Genomic DNA, 27500 nt, shown 5'->3' on the forward strand with positions numbered 1-27500 from the left:
ACGGCATTGTCAATATGAATTCCACTGCATTAATATTGGAGCTAAGCGAACATAAATTCATTGAGAGTAAATGACAAATTTAAGAAGCTGGTGTACTAGTTACTTTGGAACAGATATAACATCAAATCAAAATATTATTTACAACTTACAGGGATTGCCTTTAGCTGCGTACAAGGAACGATAGATTAAACCGGTGGGTTTCATGTAGCCTAGTGCTTGAGATAACAAACTGTCAAAGAATTATGCGCGTTCTAAGTCTCGCAGCTGGGGTACAAAAGTAAACAATTGTCAAAATAAGGGTTCTCCTGTTAAAGGCTGGCGTAGCCAGAACACTCCCCGTCTGGTATCTTTAGAGATGCCATATTTACACTACCACAATGTCTGACTTAATCGCTCTCCCCGCCATTCTCTGATGGGAGTGGCGAGATCGTGGAGCTCCATGGAGCTGGGCCTGGGTGCAGCGCTGTTGGGTGCCTATTGCTGTCACACTCAGTACATTTGATTACCGCCTCACAATTGCGGGCTACATGCTTGTTTGATGCGCAACACTTAAAACAAATGTTCTTCTCCTGTAGAATCCTCTTTCGTTCATCAATTGCCATTTCCCTGAAACCCCGACATACTTGTAGGGGATGTGGCTTTAGATGTAGAGGGCATTGTCTCTCTGGGTCTTCATTTGCAGTGGTGGAGTGTGAGTGGGTAGTGTCAGTTTTATACACAGAGACTGATCTTGTGTTACTACTGTGACTTTCACTGACCTTTTCTTTCCTGCTTGCTGTGGTCGGGGTGAGAAGGCTAAAGCTTGGGTCGTTGCGTGCCTTTGCTTGCCTGCGTATAAACTCTAAAAAGAAATCAAAAGGAGGATAATAAACCCTGAATTTTTCCTTGTATTGCGAGCCCTCCATGACCCACTTCTCTTGAAGTGAGTATGGCAGTTTCTCCACTATTGGATTTATCCCCCTTGCTGTGTCGAGGTAGGATAGGCCGGGTAGGTAACCTTCGTGCTTTGCAGAGTCGATCTCTAACAGCAAATCATACAGCTCTCTAAGCCTATGGTACTCTTTGTGTGATATTTTAGGGAACTGCTCAAGTTTAGTAAAGAGAGCTCCCTCTACAGCCTCAGGCGCACCATACATCTCCTCTAACCTCTCCCATACGAGCCCCAATCCTGCTGCCTGGTCCCTCACATTTACTGATCTAATGCGGCGTGCGTGTGTGGCAGATTCTGGGCCTAACCACCGTATTAACAAATCTAGCTCTTCCCCTGCTCTAAGATCTAGGCTCTCGATCGTATTCATGAATGAGCTTTTCCAGGATAAGTAATTTTCAGGCCTGTCATCGAACCTGGTCAGTCCTGATGACACAAGTTGACTTCTTACCAGGTACCTTGCTAAGTCAGATGTGGGTGTGTCACTGGGGTGATGTGCTGCTCTGGGCATGGGAGGACTGTAGTTGTGGTGTGTGGGCATGTGGGTAGGTAAGCTTGGTCTGGAAGAGCTGCGTTGTTCGTGCTTGGGTGCGTGGGCAGGTGAGGCTGGTCTGACAGGGCTGTGCTCAGAGTGTCTGGATGCGTTGGCAGGCAAGCTTACTCTCTGAGGGCTGCAGTTGGTGTGCTTGGGTGCGTGGGTGGTTGAGCCTGGTCTGGGGCGGCTGTCATCTGTCTGCTTGGGTGCGTAGATGGGCGGTCCGGGATGTCTGTAGCCGGCGTGCTGGGGTGTGTGGTTAGGTGTTCCAGCTCTGGGATGTCTGTAGGCGGTGTGCTGGGGTGCGTGGTGAGGTGACCCCGGTCTGGGATGTCTGTAGCCGGTGTGCTGGGGTGCGTGGTCAGGTGATCCCGGTCTGGGATGTCTGTAGCTGGTCTGCTGGGGTGCGTGGTCAGGTGATCCCGGTCTGGGATGTCTGTAGCCGGTGTGCTGGGGTGCGTGGTCAGGTGATCCGGGTCTGTAGCTAGCATGCTGGGGTGCGTGGTCAGATGTTTCAGGTCTGAGATGACTGTAGGCGGTATGATGGGATGCCTGGTCAGGTGATTCAGGTCTGGAATGTCTGTAGCCGGTGTGCTGGGGGGCATAGGCAGGTAAGCTTGGAGGAGGACTGTAGTTGCTGTCTCTGGATGTGTGAGCAGGTAAGCCTGGTGATCTGAGTGGGGGGGTGCGGTCATCATGTCTAGATGTGTGGGTAAACAAGCCTGTATGTGACTGGTTACTCAGAGATTCAATGTGAATGTGAGATATATCCACAAACACATCACCTGCTGCAAGGTGGTCATTAAGCTCAGCACTTTGATGCAAGTCTTGTTGAACTGAACGTGAGCTGTCACTGTGATGGCTGTGTCTTTCTACATAGTCCTTGGTGCGTTGTTCTGAACTTTGTGTAAGTAGTAGTATATCTGGTCTACTGTGGTACTCCTTATCAAAGTCTACAGCTGCAGCCTCCATTACAGCTGCTTCAGCCATGGCAGCCTCTGCCTCTCTCTCCCTCTCTAAGGCGATGAGTGTTGCGTCTAGTCGGGCTTTTTCCATTTTTAAATCTATCTCTTGACGTGAATATGCAGCTCTTGCCTGCGCGGCTTGGGCTTTAGCACGAGCAGTAGCTGCTGCCAGCGCTAATGAAGCTGTACTCGTATGCGGGTTCGCTGATCTCACGGATGCGTTTGTCCTGTCCATGGCTATGGATGCGTGGTCTACCTTCCTCGTTGACGTGACGTTACACTTGCGTGCTGGGTCTGTCTTCCGCTGGCACAACAATGCGGTCTGGTCATCAGCAGCTCTTCGTAGGTCTCCCTTTTCACTGATCTGGCCTCACAGTTGTCCTAGTAACTGCTATCCAGACAGCTAAACAATTCCAGAAAAAACACTTGCGACACCGAGGGTGAAGTTTGGTCGTTTATGGAAGATTGTGAAACTGAAAAACATACAAATTCATTCGTATAAATCTACTGCCATCTCTTGTGTTGACATGAATATAGAACCAAATAACAGTTACATAGGCTATACACGGCATTGTCAATATGAATTCCACTGCATTAATATTGGAGCTAAGCGAACATAAATTCATTGAGAGTAAATGACAAATTTAAGAAGCTGGTGTACTAGTTACTTTGGAACAGATATAACATCAAATCAAAATATTATTTACAACTTACAGGGATTGCCTTTAGCTGCGTACAAGGAACGATAGATTAAACCGGTGGGTTTCATGTAGCCTAGTGCTTGAGATAACAAACTGTCAAAGAATTATGCGCGTTCTAAGTCTCGCAGCTGGGGTACAAAAGTAAACAATTGTCAAAATAAGGGTTCTCCTGTTAAAGGCTGGCGTAGCCAGAACAACATGAAAGCTGGAATCAGAGTTGTAGGAGACCTCGCTTGCCACCTTACAGTATTTGGCCTCTTGGAGTCAGATAAACAGAAGTAGGAAACAGAGCACGGAAAATGCCGGGGAACCCTAGCTTGTGTTCTTGATGAAAGCCGATTGGTCACAAATGGGCTAGCGCAGCAGAGGGGAGATACCATAATGAGAAAGACCCTACCACCGGGGTCAGGCTCTTTTTGTCTCACAAACACACACACACACATGGCCGCATACTCTCTCTCTCACACACACACACACACACACACACACACACACACACACACACACACACACACACACACACACACACACACACACACACACACACACACACACACACACACACACACACACACACACACACACACACACACACAAATGCCTGCATACTCGCACACCGCACACACACACCCATACCCTCTGGCCGCATACTCTCTCTCTCTCTCACTCACACACACACACACACACACACACACACACACACACACACAGACACACACACACACACACACACACACACACACACACACACACACACACACACACACACACACACACACACACACACACACACACACACACACACATACAATGGCCAAAAACGACACGTTAACGAGATGCTGGTGTAAGGCTTATGTGCCCATTCCTGTGGTCATTTATGAAAGCCAAATTAACTTTCGGGTCCAGAAAATTAAGAAAATGCTAATGAGTAATACTGACATGTTCAATATATTTGTATGTTCTGTTCCTCGCCTAATTCTGTTCTTGTTTTTTTCCGACCATAATTTTGTAGGATTAGTGAAATGAGAGGAATACACACAAAAAATACGGTGGTGGTGGTGGTGGAAACTGGAGAAGCCTGCACACGACAGCTTATTATCTATTTGTACAGCTTGTAACCATTTAAACACTTGAACATTTTTATGTAATGTCAGACTGGGCCAGGACAAACATGCTCACAGTTTGTACAAATACCTGTAGGCGGACAAAAGTACAAAGGCTTCCTGTGTGCATTTACAGCATGCATGTGTGCGCACTTACAAGGATGCATGTATTTATTTCAGGGCTTGACACTGGCACCTGCAAACCGGCCAAATGCTGGTAAAACTTGGCTGTGGCTGGTAACAATTTCAGTGTCACTAGCCAATTTGACAGGTAGCTTATTCTATGGTATGACATATCAGAATACTGTATATTCTGCACGTTGCCCTTTGTGTATCAATTGTCCGTATTTAAGTTCAAGAAAAAGCTTAGTTACTCAGTTTCTATATGTTTGTTTTATTCAATGTAGAAACCCATGCACTCATCCTCTTGCTTTAAGCACTCATCTTCTGAGGTTAGATGTACAGCGTGATGATAAAAAAAATCTAATTTTTGGCTAGTAGAATAGCTGGATGGCTTGTGACTCGGGGAAACCACTAGTGGCCGGCAAGCGAAAAAGTTAGTGTCAAGCCCTGATTTATTTGTGTGCGTGCGTGCGTGTACAGTACGTGTGTGCCTAACAACCATTGTGGGGTGCCAGATGTCCCTACTAATGTAGTCACATAAATCTAACAGTGGTAGTTTCGTTGCTACTGGTCAAAGTAAAAGTTTAAAATTATTCCTTTCTCACTGGTTAAGGTTAGGGAATGTTTTGGTGGGGGAATAGTTTGGCATTCTTTAGCTATTGTTAATATGAATGGGAGGAAATGGGAGGGCCCTACAAATATATATTGGAAAAGATGTACAATATGTGCGTGGGTGTGTTTGTTTGTACATGTCTTTGTTTGTGTGATTACGAGAGAGAGAGAGAGAGAGAGAGAGAGAGAGAGAGAGAGAGAGAGAGAGAGAGAGAGAGAGAGAGAGAGAGAGAGAGAGAGAGAGAAAGAAACAGACATCGACAGAGACCAAGACTGTCTGTGTCTGTGTTCTCTGCTATGTTTTATCGTTGCACTACCTTCTGTTCAGGAACTGTGTGCACGACAAATGCAGCTCACTTGATAAAAACGAGAATGTAAGCCCATTCCTCCCCAAGGTCAGAATCCAAGCGCAATCACAAACATACCTTTTGTCAGAGCTCCCTTTAGACTTGTATTATAACTGCATGTAGTTCGTTGAATCTCCACTAAGCAGCATCATGTTTTGTCTCTGAATTTGTCTCATTCATTCGCCATAAACCTGCTTATAAATATTATGATTGATGCACATCTTACAACAAGGCTGTCTATTTAATATCTCCAATGCAATGGGCAAAATCAATCAATGCCGGTTTTGTTCTAAACTAAGGGCTTCAATTTGGAACCATCACTCCATATGTTTATGTGTTGAACGCCGGGCCATCTTATTACAGGAGTACCCAGTCCTCTGTAATTTGTACTCATCATGAAACCACTCAGCCGTGTGTTTCCAAATCCTTTATTCCCCTCCTTCTCCATTCGTTCTCCCACTTTTGCCTTATCTTCCTCTACAGTGTGAGACGTCTTCAATAGGGTATAATAATTGCCTTCTCCTGCCCTCCCCTCCCCTGCCTCTCTCTTTGTCGTGGCACTTTGAAGGCCAACTGCAACATACTTCTTGATACTTATGCCATGTCGGTTCGACAGGCTCAAACTTCTCAAACTTGATCGTGACAGTATATCTAATCAATAATGTATGGCTACCATAGGTTCAGATAGAGGATTAAGACTGGCAGATAAGGCAATGATTTTAGAGTGATGATGAGGACTGTTTTGATGCTGTAAAATCCTACATATGTCACTTCTAAAACGTCAATGACAAAGCAGCACTATTTTCAAATTGTGATTTTGATGGCAACTGAATTAAAACTTAAGTGCAGAATACATATTGATGAAAAGGTGTAGGCCTATAAACTATTAAAAGAGAGAGAGAGAGAGAGAGAGAGAGAGAGAGAGAGAGAGAGAGAGAGAGAGAGAGAGAGAGAGAGAGAGAGAGAGAGAGAAAAGTACCTTGCCTGTAATTATTTTCAAGAAATGAATAATCAATATTAAAGCAACACTCAGGCCTTTACAAATCACTAGGAAAGGAGCGAAACCCTCGTTCTGATCGCTCTCAAAGCCAGAGTCTGAGAGGGTTACCATGGTAACTTGTTGAGACACTAACTTCTTTGCTCTCTCTCCTTTGTTGGCCCATACTTTCTACAGTACACACGGCAGCTTTTTAGTGTTCAGTCTAGTGCAATTATCCATGGAGATGGTGCCAACCACGAACACAAGCACAAGGTCAGTCCTCAGTCAGTGCAGCCATTTCTATATCTGCCTTGTTCAAAAGGGTAACTGCCCGATGTAATTCTTTAATAGCGGAAGGTCAATCAAATTACTGTAGCCTATGCTAAAAAATGATGCCTTGTATACTTGTATACAAATGAAGATGTACTGTACAGTACAAATGTTTCTGTCTGTGCTCAGGGTTAGGGTTAGGAAAACAGACACCTACCACCCTGAAAAGATTGCGATTTTGTGTTGTGAATGGAATTTCTAAAGATGCAACCAAAAAATGTATATGACCTACCTTTAAGGGCTTTATTTCATATTTCATACAAAACTGCACAACATAGCATTTCCAATCATGATAGTCATGTGACTCTAATGGCAGTCAACCCCCCAGCACATTGACTACCTTCATTGTCATCACAGGCGTCTGTCAATTCACAGTTCCATTCTCTCTGTCCACCACTGTGTAAAATGCATGTGTCTGCCCAGCCAAGTGTGGAATTGAGAAGGAGCCGACATGGTGGTGTTGGGGGTGATAGACGAATTCTGTGGCGAGTTGGCTTTAATCTCCAGGGCATAATTCATCTCTTCTCTTCTTTTGTTCTTTCCCTATCCCTATCCACCCTTCATATATCCCTTCCTCACTCTCGCTCTCTCTCTCTTTTTTTGTTTCCACTCTCCTTGCTGAACTCTGGAGGAGGTTGAAATACGTGGACATCTCTCTTCCTCCCCCTCTCTCCCCCTCTCTCTCTCTCTCTCTCGCCTTCTGCTTCACCCTTTCTGTCTCAACTTTGGTCAAATGAACGCTCCACTCACTGTCATCCCTTTCTTCTTCTTCCTCTTCTCTCTCTCTCTCTCTCTCTCTCTCTCTCTCTCTCTCTCTCTCTCTCTCTCTCTCTCTCTAGCAGTTTTCCATTGTATCTTTTATTTGTGGCTCGAAATATGTAAGGAGACGACAAAACAAGTGTCAATTGTTGAATTTTCTTGTGGGCCAAGCCAAAATGGCTATATATGTTAGCAGAAGCAACAAAATTGAAGAAGACACTAGTGTTGATATTTTGCTGCTTTTTGCTGCCCTTGTGAGATCTCGCATTTTAATTGATTTCCGCTTCTACAAGCTAATGAGCGATGTGGAGGTTTTTGAACAAATCTGGTGCCATAATGGTGCTGTGTGCTCTGTTAGGAACGATGAATTGCTTTTTACACATGTATTGGCACCTGACTGAGATGTAAGATGTATTTACCTATGTAACTTTTGGTTTTTTTGTGATTGTTACTCCATGGCACTTTTTGTCTTTTTGTGCTTCTGTATTCCAAGAATTTGTAATAAAGGTGTTTTGAAAATTCAAATTCTCTCTCTCTCTCTCTCTCTCTCTCTCTCTCTCTCTCTCTCTCTCTCTCTCTCTCTCTCTCCCTCGTAATAACACAAACAAAGACATGTAGAAACAAACACACCCACTCACATACTGTACATCTTTTCCAATATATATTTGTGGGGCCCTCCCATTTACTCTTTTCTCTCTCTCTTTCTCTCAACTCAGCATGGTTGAAATAAACAGACATCTGTATCTCCAGAAGGACACTGCAATGCTGGGACCCATGAGATTCACATCCTACTACACAACCGCTGCTACATCAACTGAGGTGTGTTTCAACACAAAACACACACTAGCATAAGACTATACAGCAACTGAGGTGTGTTTCAACACATAACACACGCTAGCACAAGGCAAATGAGCACACACTAGCACAGAGGTGGGCAAACTCAGACTCAGATGAAGAAAGGTCACACCTAAATATTGCAATGTGCAAATAGCCAACAAGTTATGCATTGTACATTACAGTTTTTCTTATTGACACATGTTGCCTGCGACATCTGGCCCCACTGTCCATATTCTACAGCCAATGTGGCCATCAGGCCAAGATAATTGCACTAGCACAAGGCTACAGTAACTGTGGTATGAGTTGAAAACTTTTCAAGTCAGCATTGGCAGATGGTAAGGTGAACGCTGGCCACTAGACTTCATAAAGGATTAGGATATTTTGTCTGGTCTTTTGTTTCCTTCTTAAAAAAAATATTTCATGCTTTGGTTCTTCCAGAAACTTAAAGTCAAATACAATATGTCTGTCAGAAACCAATTTGTTCTCCCTATTTCCATGTACTCTTCAGGCTATAGCCGTCTACCCTAGCATTGTCAATCTCATCCTCTCTCCTTCAAATGTTTATACACTATTGTTATTATACCAGTTCGTTTCCATTCTGCCCTTCAACAATTAAGTTTAACCCTTTTTTATTCACATCACCCATCCCAACAAGAAAGAGGGAGTGCACTTTCTGCATTATTATTATTATGTATTTGTCCATCTTTTTTAGATGTGTCCTAGCATCTCTATAAGAGGGTATGTCCGTCCGCCCGTTGGTCTGTCTTGTCTTTCGGTCCGTCTGAAATGCATTCTTGAAATTGGCATTCCGTCCTGTGTCCACAAGGCGGCAGTGCATAGACAGACGCATCTTTGTCCGCCTGTTGGACTTTTTTCTTCTGCCATTGTCACAATCACTCCTTCTACCTCTCACTGTCATCTCTCTATACCCTGGGGCTACACTGGATGCCTTGATGGAAGTCGATGACATTATTCATGTAGCAATATTCTTATTCATGTAGCAATATTCTTATTCATGCAGCATTATTCTTATTCATGTAGCAATATTCTTATTCATGCAGCATTATTCTTATTCATGTAGCAATATTCTTATTCATGTAGCATTATTCTTATTCATGTAGCAATATTCTTATTCATGTAGCATTATTCTTATTCGTGTAGCATTATTCTTATTCATGTAGCAATATTCTTATTCATAGAGACAACTGGGGGCAAATGGTTAGGGGGCTTTGCCTTGGGATCGGAAGGCTGTAGGTTTGAATCTTGCAGAGGAAAATCTTAAGTGCCATTGAGCAAGGCATCTAACCACGAACTATATGTGACTAGACACAAGAAAATTGGTCACAAGTAGGCGCAGGCTAATTCTGAGTAGATTACAGATTCTGATGGGGATAATTTACATGGGAATCTGGTTAAAATCTGTGTGCGCGTCTTCCTTGCCTTATATGAACTTTACATTTTGACCCTGCACCCAGAAAAAAGACATATGATGTGCTTGAGACCACACTATGCTTTTAAACAAAAATAATACTGTTTTCTGAAGCATTGAGTAGCTTCCTTGGAAATCACAAAAAAAATCTCAGATTCTCCGATTTTCGCAGTTTCAGCCTATTTGTGGCCTGTGTTCTTGTGGCTAAGCACAAATTGCTCTATGGACTGTACCCTGTGCCCAGTGGTGGAGTTGTAAAATCAAAGCAGGGGGGATGGCACCGTCAGAGATGGATTCTGATTATTGGGCATTCAGGGTTCTCTCCCCTGAGAACATTTTGAAAATGCAGTTGTTAAAAGTGCAACGTGAAGAAGGGAAGCCTATTTTAGAGGGGGATGATTTTTGACCATTTTCACTGAGGGGGATAATTTTAAACCATTTTCATTGTAGGGGGGATGGCATCTCTCCCCCCCCCCCATCTCCCTTCCACTCGAGCCCTGCCTGTGCCTAAATAAATGTAATTCTCCTTGGATTCAGGTGTCCTTTATGTGTACTGTAAGTGTAACATAATAATTATGCAATGAGACTCTCTTTTACGTTAGGTGCCAAAAAATATGATGTAATGATACAGCTGCATACTCCTGCTGCCAACCCTTCAAGACCTCAAGAACTGAAAAAAATACAAAAATAAATAAACAAATAAATAAATGAATAAAAACTGATGCAGAGCCAGAGGAAGACCAAAGTCAGTGATCAATTCATTCCCAACATCAAAGAAGAAGAAAAAAGAGGGGCCTTGCGTCGGTCGATGAAATTGAATTGCAGTGCATAGCCTGAGATTGAGAATGTCACAGTCTGATTCGGGAGGGGAGATTTAAAGGAACATTAGGGAACGACTTATCGTCCTCTCTCTCATCCTAGTGTGCTCACACCCATACGCGCACACACACACACACACACACACACACACACACACACACACACACACACACACACACACGCACACGCACACGCACACGCACACGCACATACAAGCACACACACTCACACACACACACACACACACACACACACACACACACACACACACACACACACACACACACACACACACACACACACACACACACACACAGATTATCCATTATTCCACTGTGGAGCAAGAGGATCCTTTCATTCGAGCTGCTGCTTACACATCTTCAACTGTAAAGAGCAGCGCTCCTTCTCATCTTCAAATGAAGACAAATGGCCGACGGGGCCAAGCGAATGACCAAACGCCTGACTGATGCAATGTCATTGCTAACCGCACTCTGTCTTAGTTAAGTTGGTGGATATACTGTATTCAAGGCAACAGAGACTGAGCACTGGCTGTATTGCAGATGAGTCAAGACAGTTTTATGTGTGTGTGTGTGTGTGTGTGTGTGTGTGTGTGTGTGTGTGTGTGTGTGTGTGTGTGTGTGTGTGTGTGTGTGTGTGTGCGTGTGCGTGCGTGTGCGTGCGTGTGCGTGCATGCATAAATGCCTGTGTGCGAGGGAGAGAGAGATGGAGTGTGTGTGTGAGAGAGAGAGAGAGATAGTGAGTGAGAGAGAGAGAGAGAGAGAGAGAGGGACATTCTGAGTGATGTAAATGGATGGCAGTGACTGTGTTCCCTCGGGACAGGGATGCTCTTTTGGATGCCATGCTGTGCTCTTGTGCGTGCCTGCCTGCCTGCCTGCCTGCCTGCCTGCCTGCCTGCGTGTGTGTGTGTGTGTGTGTGTGTGTGTGTGTGTGTGTGTGTGTGTGTGTGTGTGTGTGTGTGTGTGTGTGTGTGTGTGTGTGTGTGTGTGTGTGTGTGTGTGTGTGTGTGTGTGTGTGTGTGTGTGTGAGATCACATCTGCCAAATCACTAGCTGCTGCAGCTGAAGTCAACAGGTTAGCCTGTTGGAGTGCTCTGCTCTTGACAGGTGTAAAATCCTGTTCTACAGGCGTGGGGATTACAGCACTTCCTGTTTTCGGATATGAGGGGCGATACACAAAGGTGTGGGAGAGACGGTGCCAGGTGTGTGTGTGTGTGTGTGTGTGTGTGTGTGTGTGTGTGTGTGTGTGTGTGTGTGTGTGTGTGTGTGTGTGTGTGTGTGTGTGTGTGTGTGTGTGTGTGTGTGTGTGTGTGTGTGTGTGTGTCTGAGAGAGAGAGAGAGAGAGAGAGAAATGAATGTGAGAATAATTGTGACAGTCATTTATGGGGTGTTTTCAGGTCAATTCAGAAAATGGCACCCCTGGCAACATGAACTATAACAGATTTAATGAAAGTGAACAATATCTAGTAGTCAATCTTACAAGTCCAAATCGTCCAACATGTTGTATATCATAAGGGACACTTGCTTGTAACGAGTGAAACATTTTCCAATTGAACCAGCAAAACGAGACTTAATCAGATTCCTAAACTAGTCTAAACCTGTCTTTCTACAGTAGTGGAGAGATGTCTGGTTGTTGGGTGATTTTGTCTTTTATTAAGACAGAGTGCTGTTTTCTTTTACTTGAGAATAGACAAATAAGCTTGTTAAGGCTGCAGAGTCTGCAGTGCCCAGACCACTGCAGGGGATTCTTCATCAAAATAAATAGCCACAATAAATGTCCTTGTGCATGGAGAAAACAACTCTGATGGAGCAGACACCTGTGGCGATAATGCACACCCACACAGATGATCATTACCGTCTGTCTGGAGATCATAGACACATGTAAACAAAAGATGCTACAGAACACCTCATCAACCACCACCGGTCTGTCTTTAAGCCGGTAATAAAATGCATGTCAGTAAAAGAAACAATGGCTGGCATGAGAGTGATAGGTGCACTGTTGTACAGTAAATCTCAACTTCTATCATTTTACTATTGTGAAAAAACTCCAACATTTGAGTTGTTCTGGTCACACAACATCTGAACTCCACAACACACAAGAGGCGTTAAAGGTAAGAGTAGAGGTAGGCCCTATATTTGTGTACAATAACAGTACATGTTGTTGCAACAGTTATTCCAAGGAACGTACTGAGGAAGATAAACTGTGTTGATCCTGAAAAAAAAAAACCTACCAAGAAAACTGCCACAAATTTGATCCCACCAGCTCAGAATCAGCTGATCGTAAGACAGGCACTGCAGGTTAGTTAGCCTGCAGCAACTGTAGACCAGTTATTCAGTGAACTTGTTGCAAACAAACTATTGCACATTATTTTTTAAATTCTACTTTTACTTTTGACACTTCTGCAACAGGCCCAGACCTTTTTTTACTTAACTTTATTCCTTTGTTGACTTTCATTAGAAAATGTTATGTTATCATTTCTGCCCATGTCTAGCCACACACAAAATGACATACACTACACTACTCATGTTTATATTATATGAGTTAGCTTTTACCCAAACAGTCTCTGGGACAATGTGGGTTGAGGTGCCTTTGATGTATGCAGGCAGGAAAAGGTGATGATGGGATTTGAGCCAGCAACCAGAGTTTGCCAGTGATGGTTATTTTGTGTTATGCAATTGCTTTCAGGCACAAACAAATGCAGCGCTACCCCCTAATCATCCTCATTATCATGTACCAATCAGGCTAATTGTTAGGTACTAGGCTACAAGATAGACAGTCCAGTGTATTGCAGCCAAAACATCCGAGACCAATCCAATCCAAAAGCAACAACACCCAGTCAGACTAATATGGAACAACAACAACAAACAACAACAAACAACAAAGAGTGTTTCTTATTGTGGCCTCCTTCACCTTTCAAAATGCACTTTCTGCAAAACGGGAACGCCCATCACAGCTGTGACTTTGTTTTACTGCGTAGGGTACAAGGCCCGGCCATTCTTTTTTTTTTCCTCTCTCTCTCTCTCTCTCTCTCTCTCTCTCTCTCTCTCTCTCTCTCTCTCTCTCTCTCTCTCTCTCTCTCTCTCTCTCTCTCTCTCTCTCTCTCTCTCTCTCTCTCACACACACACACACATATACACACACACACACACACACACACCGACACACATACAACCAACAATTATTCGATTCTGATATTGTTTGGCCAAGCAAGCAGGCATTCAAAGCAGAACTGGCTGGCAGCAAATTGGGGGCACCCAGCCCAAAGAGAAATCTGTGTACTGCCAAACCAGCCTGCAGAATGGGCTTTCCGGTGTGTGTGTGTGTGTGTGTGTGTGTGTGTGTGTGTGTGTGTGTGTGTGTGTGTGTGTGTGTGTGTGTGTGTGTGTGTGTGTGTGTGTGTGTGTGTGTGTGTGTGTGTGTGTGTGCTGTTTGTATCATGCTTTTATGCTGTTGTATTCATGTGCCCTTATCTACCATAAACTGTACGCCACTTTGGTCAGATGTCATTGTTTTTATTGTGCATTAAAAATTTAAAATGACTTACCTAAAAGAGTGATCCCAGAAGAATGTGTGTTCATCCTACAGTATGTATTTGTGTATTTATGAGATTGTCCAGGTAAGGAACGGAATAACATTGTACAATGAATTGTAGCATTCCACAAGACATAAATAAACAACTGGAAATGCCACACACAAGAGTGGGGAAAGCATCAGGGTTTGCCCCAGCTATTTATGCGTTTGTACAGTGTCGTTAAGCCGACCACTTCATGGAATAAAACATCTCGACTAGGTCCCCTGGACATGGGCGTTTTTAGACAGGGGCCAGGGTGGGCCTGGGCCCCTGTAGGATTGGTCCTGGCCCCCCCTAGGGCCCCTGTGCCAGCCAATGGTATAAAAAAATAATGTCTAACAGGTTTGCAACGTGCATTGACAGATTCCAAGTGCAACACACACAGGAAGGGACTAGGAGGGTCAGTTGTCCCAGGCACAGGCACAGAGGGGGTACAGAATTGGGTCCTAGTGACATTACACATGTTGAGTAGGGGGGCCTTCGTCAATACTTTGCCCCCAGGCTCGGATGAGGTACTGCCACTGCCCCTGCACGCACTCCACCCGATTCGCGAGATGTTCCACCTGCAGACTTGTGAGCTAGAACTTCTTCATTTTTGGAGCTATTATCGCTGGACTTAAATGGAGTTGGATAACATGCTGAAGTGAGGAAACAATTCATTTCCTTAAGTGTCTGTAGGTGAGGAATAAGCCGGTTTTAAACGGAATGGTGGCATGCATTCGGTTTGGGCACTTTATTGTATGTGGCTGAGTTAAAAGGCAATTCTATGTGGTGCTATTTTATTAATTATTAACAGTGCTCAGATTCATAACGGTATTTTAATTGCCATCCCAACTGTGTGTGCTGCAGCACTGCTATTAAGGCTGCTTATGAGTTTTGTCATAGGCTAACGTAGCCTAGCTTACAAATGCAATGGACAGACAACATTGCTACATTGCTGTTTGAAATGATTTGGGAGCAAAATAGGAGCGAAATGCATCGCCATATGACACAAACCACCGGACAAAATACCTTCTACGTTGGATTTGGCCTTTAATTCAAAGGACATATTCACACAATGTCAGTAAATCCGTTTGTTTTCCGTGTCTTCAGTCTGTCTCGTTTCTGTTCCCACTGTTCTGTCGCTACTAGTCAAGCGCAAGCTACAGGACGCCGGACCTAGGAACCAGTGTTGCCAGGTGTAGAACGTGAAATAAGCAACTAGTGTTGCCAGGTGTAAGAGAAATAAGCTGTTTTGGGCTGGCTTAGAAAAAAGCCCAAAACAGCTGCCAGAGAAATTAGCAGCTGCTTATAATCATTCTACTACTGGGACTGAATGCCCCGTGGTGGAGATTTTAGGCTATTTTATGCAATGCTGCATTTTCTCTTATTTGAGACTTTGTTGGATAGGGAAATATAAACTGTTAATTATAAAAATATTATTGAAATGAAAAAGTGATAAAATAGAAATGGAGATTAATTTAAATTCATGATTTTATGTCATTTTTAAATTTAATTTCAGTCTTTTCGTTAGAAAGGTTTGGGGGAAAGTCGCCACTTATATATATTTTTAAAAATGTGCAGATCCAATTGTAATCAAGAAAACTGTGATACACTTTTTTTTTTCAAAACCGCCCACCCCTAGTTTGTATGTTCTTGCCATTATATTTTTTCCATAATAATAATAATTGGTATAGCACATTTCAAACAAGGCATGCAGCTCATTGTGATTTAACAGTTAGAATAAATATGAAATTGGTAAGTTGGTTAACCCATTGATGCCAAATACTGTGCCAAATGCTATCATTGACCGTAGTGCCAGGAGCTGCATGATGTAGCTTTAGGCTCATGAAATTCAACATTTTTGTAAATGAAGAACGTTTGTATGTTAAAGCTGAATGAATGGGTGATACTGCAAAATGAAGCAGCTTTTAATTGAATTAATTACATGCTTAGTATGTGCTTCAGATGCTGAAGCATGTGTTTTTGCAGGTGTTTTAGGCAACACTGGGTTTAGAAAAAGACAGATATTTTGGCAAAAGTAAGGTCGAAGAATATAAGGTACATGGGCCCCCCTCAAAACATGTGGGCCCCTGTCAGGCCCCTGTGGTAATTTTGGGCTAAAAACGCCACTGCCCCTGGACAGCTTAAAGTAGATGTTGTGGACGTAAGTTCAAAAGTTACTTCACAAAAACTGTAAAATCTATTTACTTGGGCTTTGGTGTTCATATCATACTGTATTTCATATTACACTACAAAACATTACCTTGCCAGTCATGATACACAGTACATTTTGTAGTGTTACTTCAGCACTGAAGACCGCTTAACGGTGCTAAAACCCCCACCACTCTTACAGGCATGCAGCCAAGGGGAGGCCAGGGGCCTACTGTATACTACAAACCTGCTTCAGGAGGTTAAGTTAAGAGGTAAATCATCTAAGAAAACGAGGAGTCCAGGCTCTTCTATTAGATGATTTACCACTTAACTTAACCTGTGTCACTCCTGAACCAGCTTTGTAGTATAGGCCCCAATCAGCTGGTTGAGTTGGACAGGTAAAACCGGAACCAGGTTGGAATATTCTGTGTATGGCACTGGATTGTAGTAACTATGACTCTAGGGGTGTAAATCACAGGCTCCATGACAATACGACTCAATATCGATATCTTATTATTCGATGCCATGCGATTCGATTCGATTATTTTCGATACTTAAGCATGCCCCACGATACAATACAATACAATTCGATTCGACTTTTTTCCAATTACTTTCCCACTCCTATTATGTTATGGAGCTAGGGCATTGGACAGGGGCCAGCGATTCGATTATTTGATACTTAAGAATGCCCCACGCCACGATACGATGTGATTCGATTCAATTGTCTGATTATATCACAATATATCGATATGCCTACATTTCGATTATTATTTACACCTCTACTCTAGAGTGCTCATCACTGCACTGCATGTCTCTGGAAAAAACAGAAGCTTTACAGGAAAAACTCAGCATCCTGCTTGTTTATGTATTTTGTTTGTTTGCTTGTTGAGAGCAGATGACTAAGTGGAGCCGTTATTGGGTTACCAAAATTGTTTCAAAAACAAACACACCAGGACGGCTGAAGTGTAGTCTAGCACATCACTCCAGTGGGCTGATTTTATCACACAGTGTTTTCCTCTGGGCACTCTGCTTTGTGTGTGTGTGTGTGTGTGTGTGTGTGTGTGTGTGTGTGTGTGTGTGTGTGTGTGTGTGTGTGTGTGTGTGTGTGTGTGTGTGTGTGTGTGTGTGTGCGCGCGGGTGTGCGTGTGTGTGCGTGTGAGCGTGTGTGTGTGACACCCTCCAGGGGATCCCCTGCAACCATAATGGTTTAATACACAGCTGCCAACACACACACACACACACACACACACACACACACACACACACACACACACACACACACACACACACACACAATGCCGTGCATCTCTTACACACACCTGCCAACACACATGCCTGCTAATACACACACACAACTGCAAATACATTGACACACATGTAACTGGCAACACACACACGCGCGCACACACACACACACACACACACACACACACACACACACACACACACACACACACACACACACACACACACACACACACACACCTGCTGTCTCAGTAAATGGCACTAAAATCACTGCTGTGATGAGCCTGCTGTCGATGCCTGATGCCACCCAGCATCCAGCTACCCCTCTTAATATAATGGTGCTGAGTAGTCGTCTGTCATCAATGTGTGTGTGTGTGTGTGTGTGTATCTGTGTCTGTGTCCTGTCTTTTGTCCCATGTAAGAGAACCTGTCTCTGTGTGTTTTCTGTGTCCCATGTGAAAGTGTATGTGTGTGTGTGCGCGAGTGTGTGTGAGTTTTACTGTATTACTGGCAGTCCCTTGCAGCTCGAATCAGAGTGAAGGTCGTCGTGAGTTCCTCATGCCACTGGAAGCTACTCTGTTCAAGCGAAGAATGGTGGGAGTAAGGACTGCGCACCCCTACCCTCACCCTAATCTCTTCCCTAGCGCAAGCTCCTTGTTCCATCACCCTTTCCTTTCCACCCCAGCCCCCAAGCCCCCACCAAAGCCCTGTGGTGATGTGGAATGGCGGCAGGCACAGGCCAAGGATGTGGCTGGAAGTGACTAGTCAAACCATGCACACAGGCGGCAGTGGAGTGACGGTCGTTGTGTTGTGGGATGGGGCAGCGCATCACCTCGGCAGCTTCCACTGTGACTGAGCAGCTCCACACTGCTCACCCCTGACGGGGAAGGACCTGGGAAAGGTGGTCTAAAAATTGTCTGCTCCCTATACTCTGGATGGCTAGCCGCAGCCATCGGAGCATCCCCTACTGCGGCCGAAAAACAAAGAAGAATATTCACCTGAACATTGCCACCTGGAATGTTCATACCCTACTGGACATGCCTGAAACATCCAACAGACCTTGCCGAAGGACAGCTCTTGTGGCCCTTGAGCTTGCAAGATACAACATAGATATTGCAGCCCTCAGTGAGACAAGATTACATGGCGAGGATTCCCTGACGGAAGTGGGTGCAGGCTACACCTTCTTCTGGAAAGGGGTCCCCGAAGGCATGCGTCGTAACCACGGTGTGGGTTTTGCTGTGAAAACCAAACTGCTACAGCAAATCCCAGAATCCCCTGTAGGCATCAGTGAGCGCCTGATGACATGGCGCATTCCTCTTGCCAAGAAGCGCTTTGCCACACTCATTAGTGCTTATGCACCAACCCTGGATGCAGATGACCACACAAAAGAAGATTTCTACCATCGTCTTGACGAAGTCATCCAGAAAGTCCCAGCCGCAGACAAACTCCTTCTTATGGGTGACTTTAATGCACGAGTGGGCAACGAGCATCTCATCTGGAAGAAGAGCATTGGTCAACATGGAGTTGGGAAAATGAACAACAATGGGCACCGTCTACTATCCCTCTGTGCAGAGCACGAGATGCTTATTACTAATACCACCTTCCAGATGAAAAAGCATCTCAAAACTACCTGGCAACATCCCAGATCCAAACACTGGCACCTTTTGGACTACATCATAGTTCGCCAAAAGGACAGACAGGATGTGATGATCACTAGAGCTATGCGGGGAGCAGAGTGCTGGACTGACCACCGCATGGTTAGATCCAAACTACGCCTAGTCATCCCACCTTGCTGTTCCAAGACGGCCCCAAAGACTAGAAGACTAAACACCACCGCTCTCTCCAACCGAGACACCATTAATGACCTCCGTCGCCACCTTGCATACAACCTCTCTTCTGTCCCAGAGGAAGCTGATGCCAAAGACTGGCCAGTTCTATCTGCCGCCATCCACTCTGCCGCCTCAACAGCCCTTGGCACCAAAGTCAGGAAACATCAGGACTGGTTTGACAACAACTCTTCCCACATCCATGTGACTCTGCAAGAAAAACAACAGGCCCACAAAGCCCTGCTCTCCAACCCACAGTCATCCATGCTAAAAGCCAACTACACCAAGGCTAGAGCCCAGGCACAGCTGTCACTAAGGACCATGGAGGACACCTGGTGGCTGGAGAAAGCAAAAGAAATCCAACACCTTGCTGACTGCAGTGACACGCATGGCTTCTATGATGCAATCAAAGCTCTCTATGGACCAAGGAAGCAATCCCTTACTCCTGTTAGATCTGCTGCTGAAGACAACCTCCTGAAGGACCGCCAAGAGATCCTCGAGCGTTGGGCTGAACATTTTAAAGGTCTCCTCAATCACAGCAACCCTGCAGACCCCAACATCCTTGAAAAGGCGCCAGCTATGCCTCAGATGCGACATTTGGACAGCCCTCCTGACTTCAAAGAAACATCCCAGGCAATCAGGAGCTTGAAAAATAAAAAAGCCCAGGACCCGATGGCATCCCTGCGGAGGTGCTCAAACAAGGGGGCTATCTCCTCACACGCCGCTTACACCTCTTGATCACCAAGATCTGGCAGTCTGAGAGCGTACCCCAGGACTGGAAGGATGCCAACATCGTCGTTCTCTATAAGCAGAAAGGGGACAGAGCAGACTGTGGCAACAGTCGAGGAATTTCTCTCCTCTCCACAGCAGGCAAAGTCCTTGCAAAGATTATGCTTTCCCGACTGGTTGCATACATCTCAGAACTTACTCTGCCTGAAACACAGTGTGGCTTCCGTAAGTGCAGATCCACAACCGACATGATCTTTGCTCTACGACAACTACTCGAGAAAAGCAGAGAGCAGCGCAGAGACCTCTACATCGCTTTCATTGACCTCAGCAAAGCTTTTGACACCATTAACCGCGACTTGCTCTGGACACAACTTGGCAAACTTGGTGTACCACCAAAGTTCCTCTCTATCCTGCAACAACTACACGAAGGCATGCAAGCCAGAGTTGTTATGAGAGGACATCAGTCGGATCCCTTTGAGGTCAATGTTGGAGTGAAGCAAGGTTGTGTCCTGGCACCAGTGCTGTTCAATTGCCTCCTCGCAGCAATCACTCGACTGTTCCACCGCGCTCTGCAGCACAAAGATGGTATAGACCTGGAATATCGCCTTGATGGCAACCTCTTCAACATCAGGTGGCTCCAAGCTCAGACAAAAACATCAACCTGCCATATCCATGAGCTCCAATATGCAGATGACTGTGCCGTCTTGGCACATAGCCCAGAATCCATGCAGCATGCCCTGGACACCATCGCAGCGTTGTATCAGTCCTTCGGTCTTCAAGTTAACACCAAGAAGACAGAGGTCATGGCGCAACTCTGTACCAGCTCTCCTTCACATCTTGGCTTCCACATCAATGGCAATCCAATCAGTCTTGTTCAGCATTTTACATACCTGGGCTCCACACTCTCTGCAGATTCTACCCTTGACAGTGAAATTAACCACCGTATAAACAAAGCCTCATCAGCCTTTGGGCGCCTTAGAAAGAGAGTATTTGACAACAACAACCTGAAAATCAGCACTAAAGTAGCTGTCTACAATAGAGGCTGTGTCACCACCCTACTCTATGGGGCTGAAACATGGACGCCGTACAGACGCTACATAAAGAGCCTGGAGACGTTTCACATTAGATGCCTGCAAAAAATACTCCACCTGTCCTGGGAGGACCGCATCCCCCATACTGACATTTTGACTGCCACCGGCACCACCAGCATGGAAGCAGCTCTGGCCAAGAGGCATTTACGCTGGGCTGGCCACACTATTCGCATGCCTGACTATCGCATCCCACACCAAGTCCTTTATGGACAGTTGCTCAACTCCAAGCGGGCTGCAGGTGGCCAGAAGAGAAGATACAAGGACTTTACCAAAGAACTGTTGAAGGGCTGCAACATTAACCCTGACCACCTGGAGACAATAGCATCCAACAGACCAACCTGGAGAGCCATGTGCAACAAGGCAGCTGAGCAAGTCAACGACACCTTCATTCAAAAGAGGACTGCAAGACGTGCCCAACGACACCGGCAGGCAGACCCCACCTCCCAATCAGGACATACCTGCTCCATCTGTGGAAGAGTGTGCGGCTCCAAAATTGGCCTCCACAGCCACATGAGGTGGCATCAACGGCAACAACAACAGCAACGTTGACCAACACCTCCCCCACCCCCAACCCTTCCCACCTCCCTAGAACAAGCGTCATCATCGGACACGATGGACAGCTAAGAAGAGTGTGTGTGTGTGTGTGTGTGTGTGTGTGTGTGTGTGTGTGTGTGTGTGTGTGTGTGTGTGTGCTTGCATATGCGCGTACCACGCACTGATGAAGGCTCGATAGCCGAAACGCGTTTGCTTTTGGACATGGTGGTAATATAAATAAACTAGAAATGCACCCAGAGTGTGCAGACCTCCGCCAAGGAAGTTAAGTTTGTTTTTAGACACATACAGTGGGATATTTGTGTCATTTATGCAGGTTTATACACACCATTATTGTGTTCAGAGAATTAAACAGTCAAGTTGTAACTAGATTAGGTATATCTGTATTTTTTATAATTACCATGTCCTTGATTAACTGTGGTCTGTTTTGTTCACCTGTGTGATTGTGGTATTGGTAAAGTGCTACATGCTATATTGTGAACTTACTATGCACTGTCCTATAAATGCACTTATTGAAGACAAAAGTTGCTGGTCACATTGTTATAAACAGTTTTGATGATTGGCAGCATGCCCTTATTACCATTTAAAATGTCACAGCTATTTCATATCACACTTTAAAGACTAAGTGGAATTATACCAATTGTATCAGCCTAATCCAGCCTTATGCTTACTACAAGATAAAAATCAACCTGCTTTGAAAACTTGTGATCACACGCTAGTAGAACTGTAGGCCTATGATTAGTGAAGGGAATGTAATGATTTTGACCAACAAAACTGAAACAACCACAGACAACCGTATGGTTAGGCCTGTTTTTTGCCTACGATGGTATGCATTATTCTCATGGTCCACTGGTTGGCCTTAGCGCTGTCGGCTGAAGCGTGAAGCGGCATTTCCTTCTAGGAAAATCAGTATCATCGTTGTTAATCAGTCTAGGCATTGCTGTCGGGCTTTGTGGTCCATCTCGCAACTGGGGTTAAATTGAGTGAAGTGTAATGCATTTGACCAGCATTGTGAACTTGCACAGCCACAAATTCCATATTGTTTTGGCGATGGTAGCCTACCTAATTAATTCGACATTATTGTCAACCGAAATGATCTGCGTTGGTCACTGTCCATCTCACAGCAGTGCACTTCCACTTCACACATATTTTAGGCAGGCAGCGGTAATTCATTTCACAGGACTGTTTGTTAACTTCAACGAGGGTGTAGCCAAAAGGGTGCCTACTGATGAGCACATTTTTAGGTTGATAGCAATGGTTTTGGAGCTGGCGTCAAAGGAGACAGTCCTTTTCCTTATTGCTTTGGCGGCACACCCGATTGGAATATTCGCCGGTGCTCGGCCATTATGCAGACTGTCGGGCTTTCTGATCCTGGTCCATCTCGCAAACAACTTGGGGTTAACTTTAAATGTAGAGAAGGGGATGTAATGAATTTTACCAGCATTGTGAACGTACAGTCATAAATTATTTTGGCAACGGTAGCCTAATTAATTCGACAGCATTGCGAACCTCAGTCACAGTCCACAACAGCATTGTGAATTTACACAATCACATTCCATATTTTTGACAATGTAGGCCTACTTAATTCGACAGCATTGTGAACCTAAACGATCTGCGGGGGTGGTCACTGTCCATCTCGCAACAGCAATGATAACATATGGGCCAACACAATACCAAATTCCATATTTTTGGCAGCGGTTGTAATTAATTTGACAGGATTGTTTCCTGCATGCGGATGAACAACTTTTTAGGTGAAATCAAATGCACTTTGTGTTGGAGCTGGCGCGGCAAAGGAGACTCTCTCCCTGTTCCTTATTGTTGCTCAGAAAGGCGCAGGCACGCCGGTGCTCAGTAGCCAGGCTGCGCCCTCCTAGTGACGCAACACCTTCGGCGGCAAGTCTATGATAGATAATCAGGCAAGGTGCTCAGTGCTCACCGTGCGCACCTTGTGGCAGGCAGTGAAATAGCAGCGCACGAACGAACGAACAAACACAGACAACACACAAACCCATGCGATCACATAACCTCCTTGGCGGAGGTAATAATGAGACGCAGTTTGTGAGAGCGGATTTATCTTCCTTAAGTTGATACATTTTATCGCGCACCCAAAGACTTTCATTTTTTCCAAGAAGTTGCCAAAACTTGCATATGCTCATGCATGTGTGTGTCTGTGAACTATGCTGTGTGCCCTATTCAGTCCGGACCCAGACCCCTTGGAAGTGAACCATGCTGAGACCTTTGTTGAAGTGGTCTCTAAATAGTCCTGGGGTGGCATTCTCGAAAGGGTCTTTGCTAACGATGGTAGCAACGTCCTTCGTAAGAGCAACTCAACTCTCTCTCGACAGCGACACTCACCACTAAATCCAAGGGAATGGTGTTACGTCTCAAGACGGTCTTAAGACGGTTAGCAACGACAAGAATGGAGAAACGGACCCCTGCAAAGTTAACCTGTGACTACTGTAGGTGTGATCACTTAAGGCAGGGGTGTCAAACTCAAATTGACAGAGGGCCAAAATCAAAATCTGGAACGAAGTCGCGGGCCGAACTCAACAAATTAAAGATGGACTAAAATTGTGTATGCATGCACTTCATACACCTAGTTAAATTTCACATACACTCTTTCCCATCATATTTGTCTGTTCAAATGTATCTGCACATCCTGTGATGCAACAAGTTTCATGTTCAAGTTGTGTTACGCTATACATTAATGGTGTATGTGGGCCAGGAATTCACATTTGAAATGATCTCGCGGGCCGAATAAAATGGCTCTGCGGGCCAAATTTGGCCCCCGGGCCTGAGTTTGACATCCCTGACTTAAGGAGTGCTTTTGAGGACCAGGTGGGATCAAAAAGTGGAGTGATGCCCCATGACAGCCTTGGGCAATAAAGAGCCCCTGGCCTTTTCTTGAATGCACTCACAATGTGAAAACAAACCAAACTGAGTATTTTTTCTTAGAATGAGAAGGATTTCTGAGTGCTCTTGTTCCCCAACTCTGTAGACTCCAAACTGTAGGTGCTTTTGAAGTAAGAAGACTAAACTCCTTCCTTGATTAATTTTTCTGTTGCTTCACTTTCAGTGCACTTGAAGGGTGTGAAAGAACCTCCAAGAAGCTTCAGGTACCTACCACCAGGGAAAGACCTTCTGTTGCCTTGTCAGCCAAGGACTTGTGAAGTGAAGTGAAAGCCCAACTGTGAAACTCAAACTCTCATTGTCATTGTGACACAGCACTCCACAGCACACAAGTGCACACTGCACACAATTAAAATTGCATTTATGCCTCACCCATGCAAGAGGGCAGCCCCCAATGCGCCCGAAAGGGAGCAGTGTGGCGGGACGGTACCGTGCTCAGGGTACCTCAGTTATGGAGGAGGATGGGGTAGAGCACTGGTTAATCACTCGCACCACCAAACTGGCGGGTTGGGAGTCGAATCTGCAATCTTTGGGGTACAAGTCTGACGCCCTAACCGCTTACCCATGACTGCCCAATTTGTATTTGGCGTCGTATGTTGGTGCTTTGGACCTCATCTGATTAAGTTTATTTAATGTCCCGTAGGTCTTACTTTGCAATAAATCCCACTGTTTGGGTTTTGCTGTTAAAAGTATTTTGTATTGATTATGTCATGGGTGCCTGGTTTTGTTTTTCTATCCTAGATTTGGGGCTTAAAGGAACAGACCACTCTTTTTTGATTTTCACATATTTGCAGTATTTCCAAGCATTATGCATGAATGTGCATATCATTTTCTTCTATGTGTTTGCATTGCCCCGTTTCACAGTATGGCCAAATTAGGCATAGTAATGCAAGTCTATGGTACAAAATAAAACATCATCAAATGTTCTTGTAAACAATTTTAAAATTAATGTAAAATTCACCAGAGTGTAAAACAGCAATTTAATTCGGTCCAGTGATCACTCGTGTCTTGATGCTAAAGATACCAGTTACTTCCAGTGGTTATGCTAAGCTACGCTAATAATTCTGATCCAACAAATCTTAGTACTGAAAACACTGAGAAGAAAATGATATGCACATTCATGAATAATGCTGGGAAATACTGCAAATATGTGAAAATCAAAAAAGGGTGGTCTGTTCCTTTAACATATGTGTGAAAGATAAAAAGTCTAGATATCTATGAAAATTCTACAAATGTATTAATGTCAGAGTTGTTCAACCTTGACACCAAGCAGGTTCATTCTAATTAATTGTTCATGTTTGTCTAATTGTATCACTCTTATCAAGGGTCATGAATTTAAGGCCAAGTTCAAAACCCTTGTAAGCTTCCGAGACTTGGCAAGATAGCGTTGTACATACTGCATAGTCAATATTGTCTCTCCTTTTTAAAAACTTTTGAAACTCAGGGACAAGTCATAAGGGAGTCCTCTCAGAAATACAGAAAACAGCATAGAACATTATGACTTTTAACTGAATTATTAATATGGATACTGAGCAAGCTCTTGTCATAAACTTCCAGCATGGACTATTTACATGGCTAAAGGCTAAACGCATACAGAAAACATTTATTCTGATATCAGTTGGTTATTTGTGCACACCAGGAGTACTGCTTTATGCCTTGTATGGGAAGACCAAGTAATATATAGGCCTAAGTAATTCATGAAAAATCATGGGTATTTTCCATTGAATGAGGTCTAATATAATTATTTTTCTAAAGACCCAAGTCTTCAGCATTTGGAAGTGCTGAGGTAACGGGTACATGAAGTATGTATAGGCCCAAAAGGATGATTTGTACTTACAAGAGCCTGAGTCAGACTCACTTGCATTCCCTACAGATAGGAGATGTTAGAGCGCACTCTCTCTCTCTCTCTCTCTCTCTCTCTCTCTCTCTCTCTCTCTCTCTCTCTCTCTCTCTCTCTCTCTCTCTCTCTCTCTCTCTCTCTCTCACACACACACACACACACACACACACACACACACACACACACACACACACACACACACACACACACACACACACACACACACACACACACACACACACATTGTAAAGGTTGGGAATCTCCATAGATCAGAGGCGTTCAAGAACAAAATGCTGCCTAAGCTGGTTGTCTGCAAGTTTCACTGATGGAAAGGCAGACAAGAGCAATTTCTATGAGCACAAAACCAAAGACGAGAAGAGGAGAGGAGAGGAGCAGAGAGATCTCGGCGGTATCTTTTTGGCTGAATTCCAAAAACACTACTCTTCCCGAAACTTTGACTAACTCCAGCAGATTGGGTAGCAGTTGCAGGGAAGCCGTCAGGGGGTGACAAAAGGGTCAATTGCCCTGGGCCAAGGGATATGGGGGCCCAGAATTGGGTCCTGATTATATTGTTTGTATTGAGTGGAGGGGAGTGAGGGGTCTTTCAGATGGCTCTGTCCCGTTCCCAGACAGGGTTGCCAGATGAGGCTGATGATTTCCAGCCCAAAAAAGCCCTCAAAACCCGCCTTGAAGCACTATATCTCGCCCAATTCTATTGATTTGTATGGCCAAAAATTGGGTGCTTTTTTTCTCCAAAATCCATTTTTACCCACAGACGGCCATCCTAAGCAGCCCAATTGGGCGGGAAACCGCCCAATCTGGCAACACTGTTCCCAGGCAAAGCTGTCAGGGGCCCTGAGCAGTTGCATTGACTAATCCAAGTTTTTAGGTCTTAATGTTCCCACCGCCAGAACAGCTCCTGCTCAGCCTGTACCACTTTGTTATAAATATATACAGAAATCACTAGACTAAAAGAATATTATGGACATGTTGTTATTTTATGATGTTTCGCTCTCTCTCACTCCTCTTTCTCACACACACATTGCACACAAAAACACACAGCACACACACACACACACACACACACACACACACACACACACACACACACACACACAC

General features: G+C 44.6%; 2 protein-coding genes across 2 annotated transcripts in view; both read right to left on the reverse strand.

Annotated features, from left to right (window-relative positions):
- The window catches only part of LOC134456383 (uncharacterized), a 6549-nt gene extending 124 nt beyond the window's left edge, over window positions 1-6425 (reverse strand). The window contains exons 1-2 of the mRNA XM_063207747.1: window positions 6363-6425; window positions 150-1811 (exon numbers count right to left, since the gene is read on the reverse strand). Coding sequence (XP_063063817.1) covers window positions 387-1811; window positions 6363-6425 — 1488 coding nt within the window. The 3' untranslated portion in view covers window positions 150-386. The remainder of the gene's footprint in view (window positions 1-149; window positions 1812-6362) is intronic.
- LOC134456187 (neurotensin receptor type 1-like) overlaps window positions 1-27500 on the reverse strand; it is a 99610-nt gene that overhangs the window by 66758 nt on the left and 5352 nt on the right. The gene's annotated exons all lie outside the window — the stretch shown is intronic.

Source organism: Engraulis encrasicolus, chromosome 10 (genome assembly GCF_034702125.1).
Source record: "Engraulis encrasicolus isolate BLACKSEA-1 chromosome 10, IST_EnEncr_1.0, whole genome shotgun sequence".
In the NCBI taxonomy this organism is placed as follows: domain Eukaryota; kingdom Metazoa; phylum Chordata; class Actinopteri; order Clupeiformes; family Engraulidae; genus Engraulis; species Engraulis encrasicolus.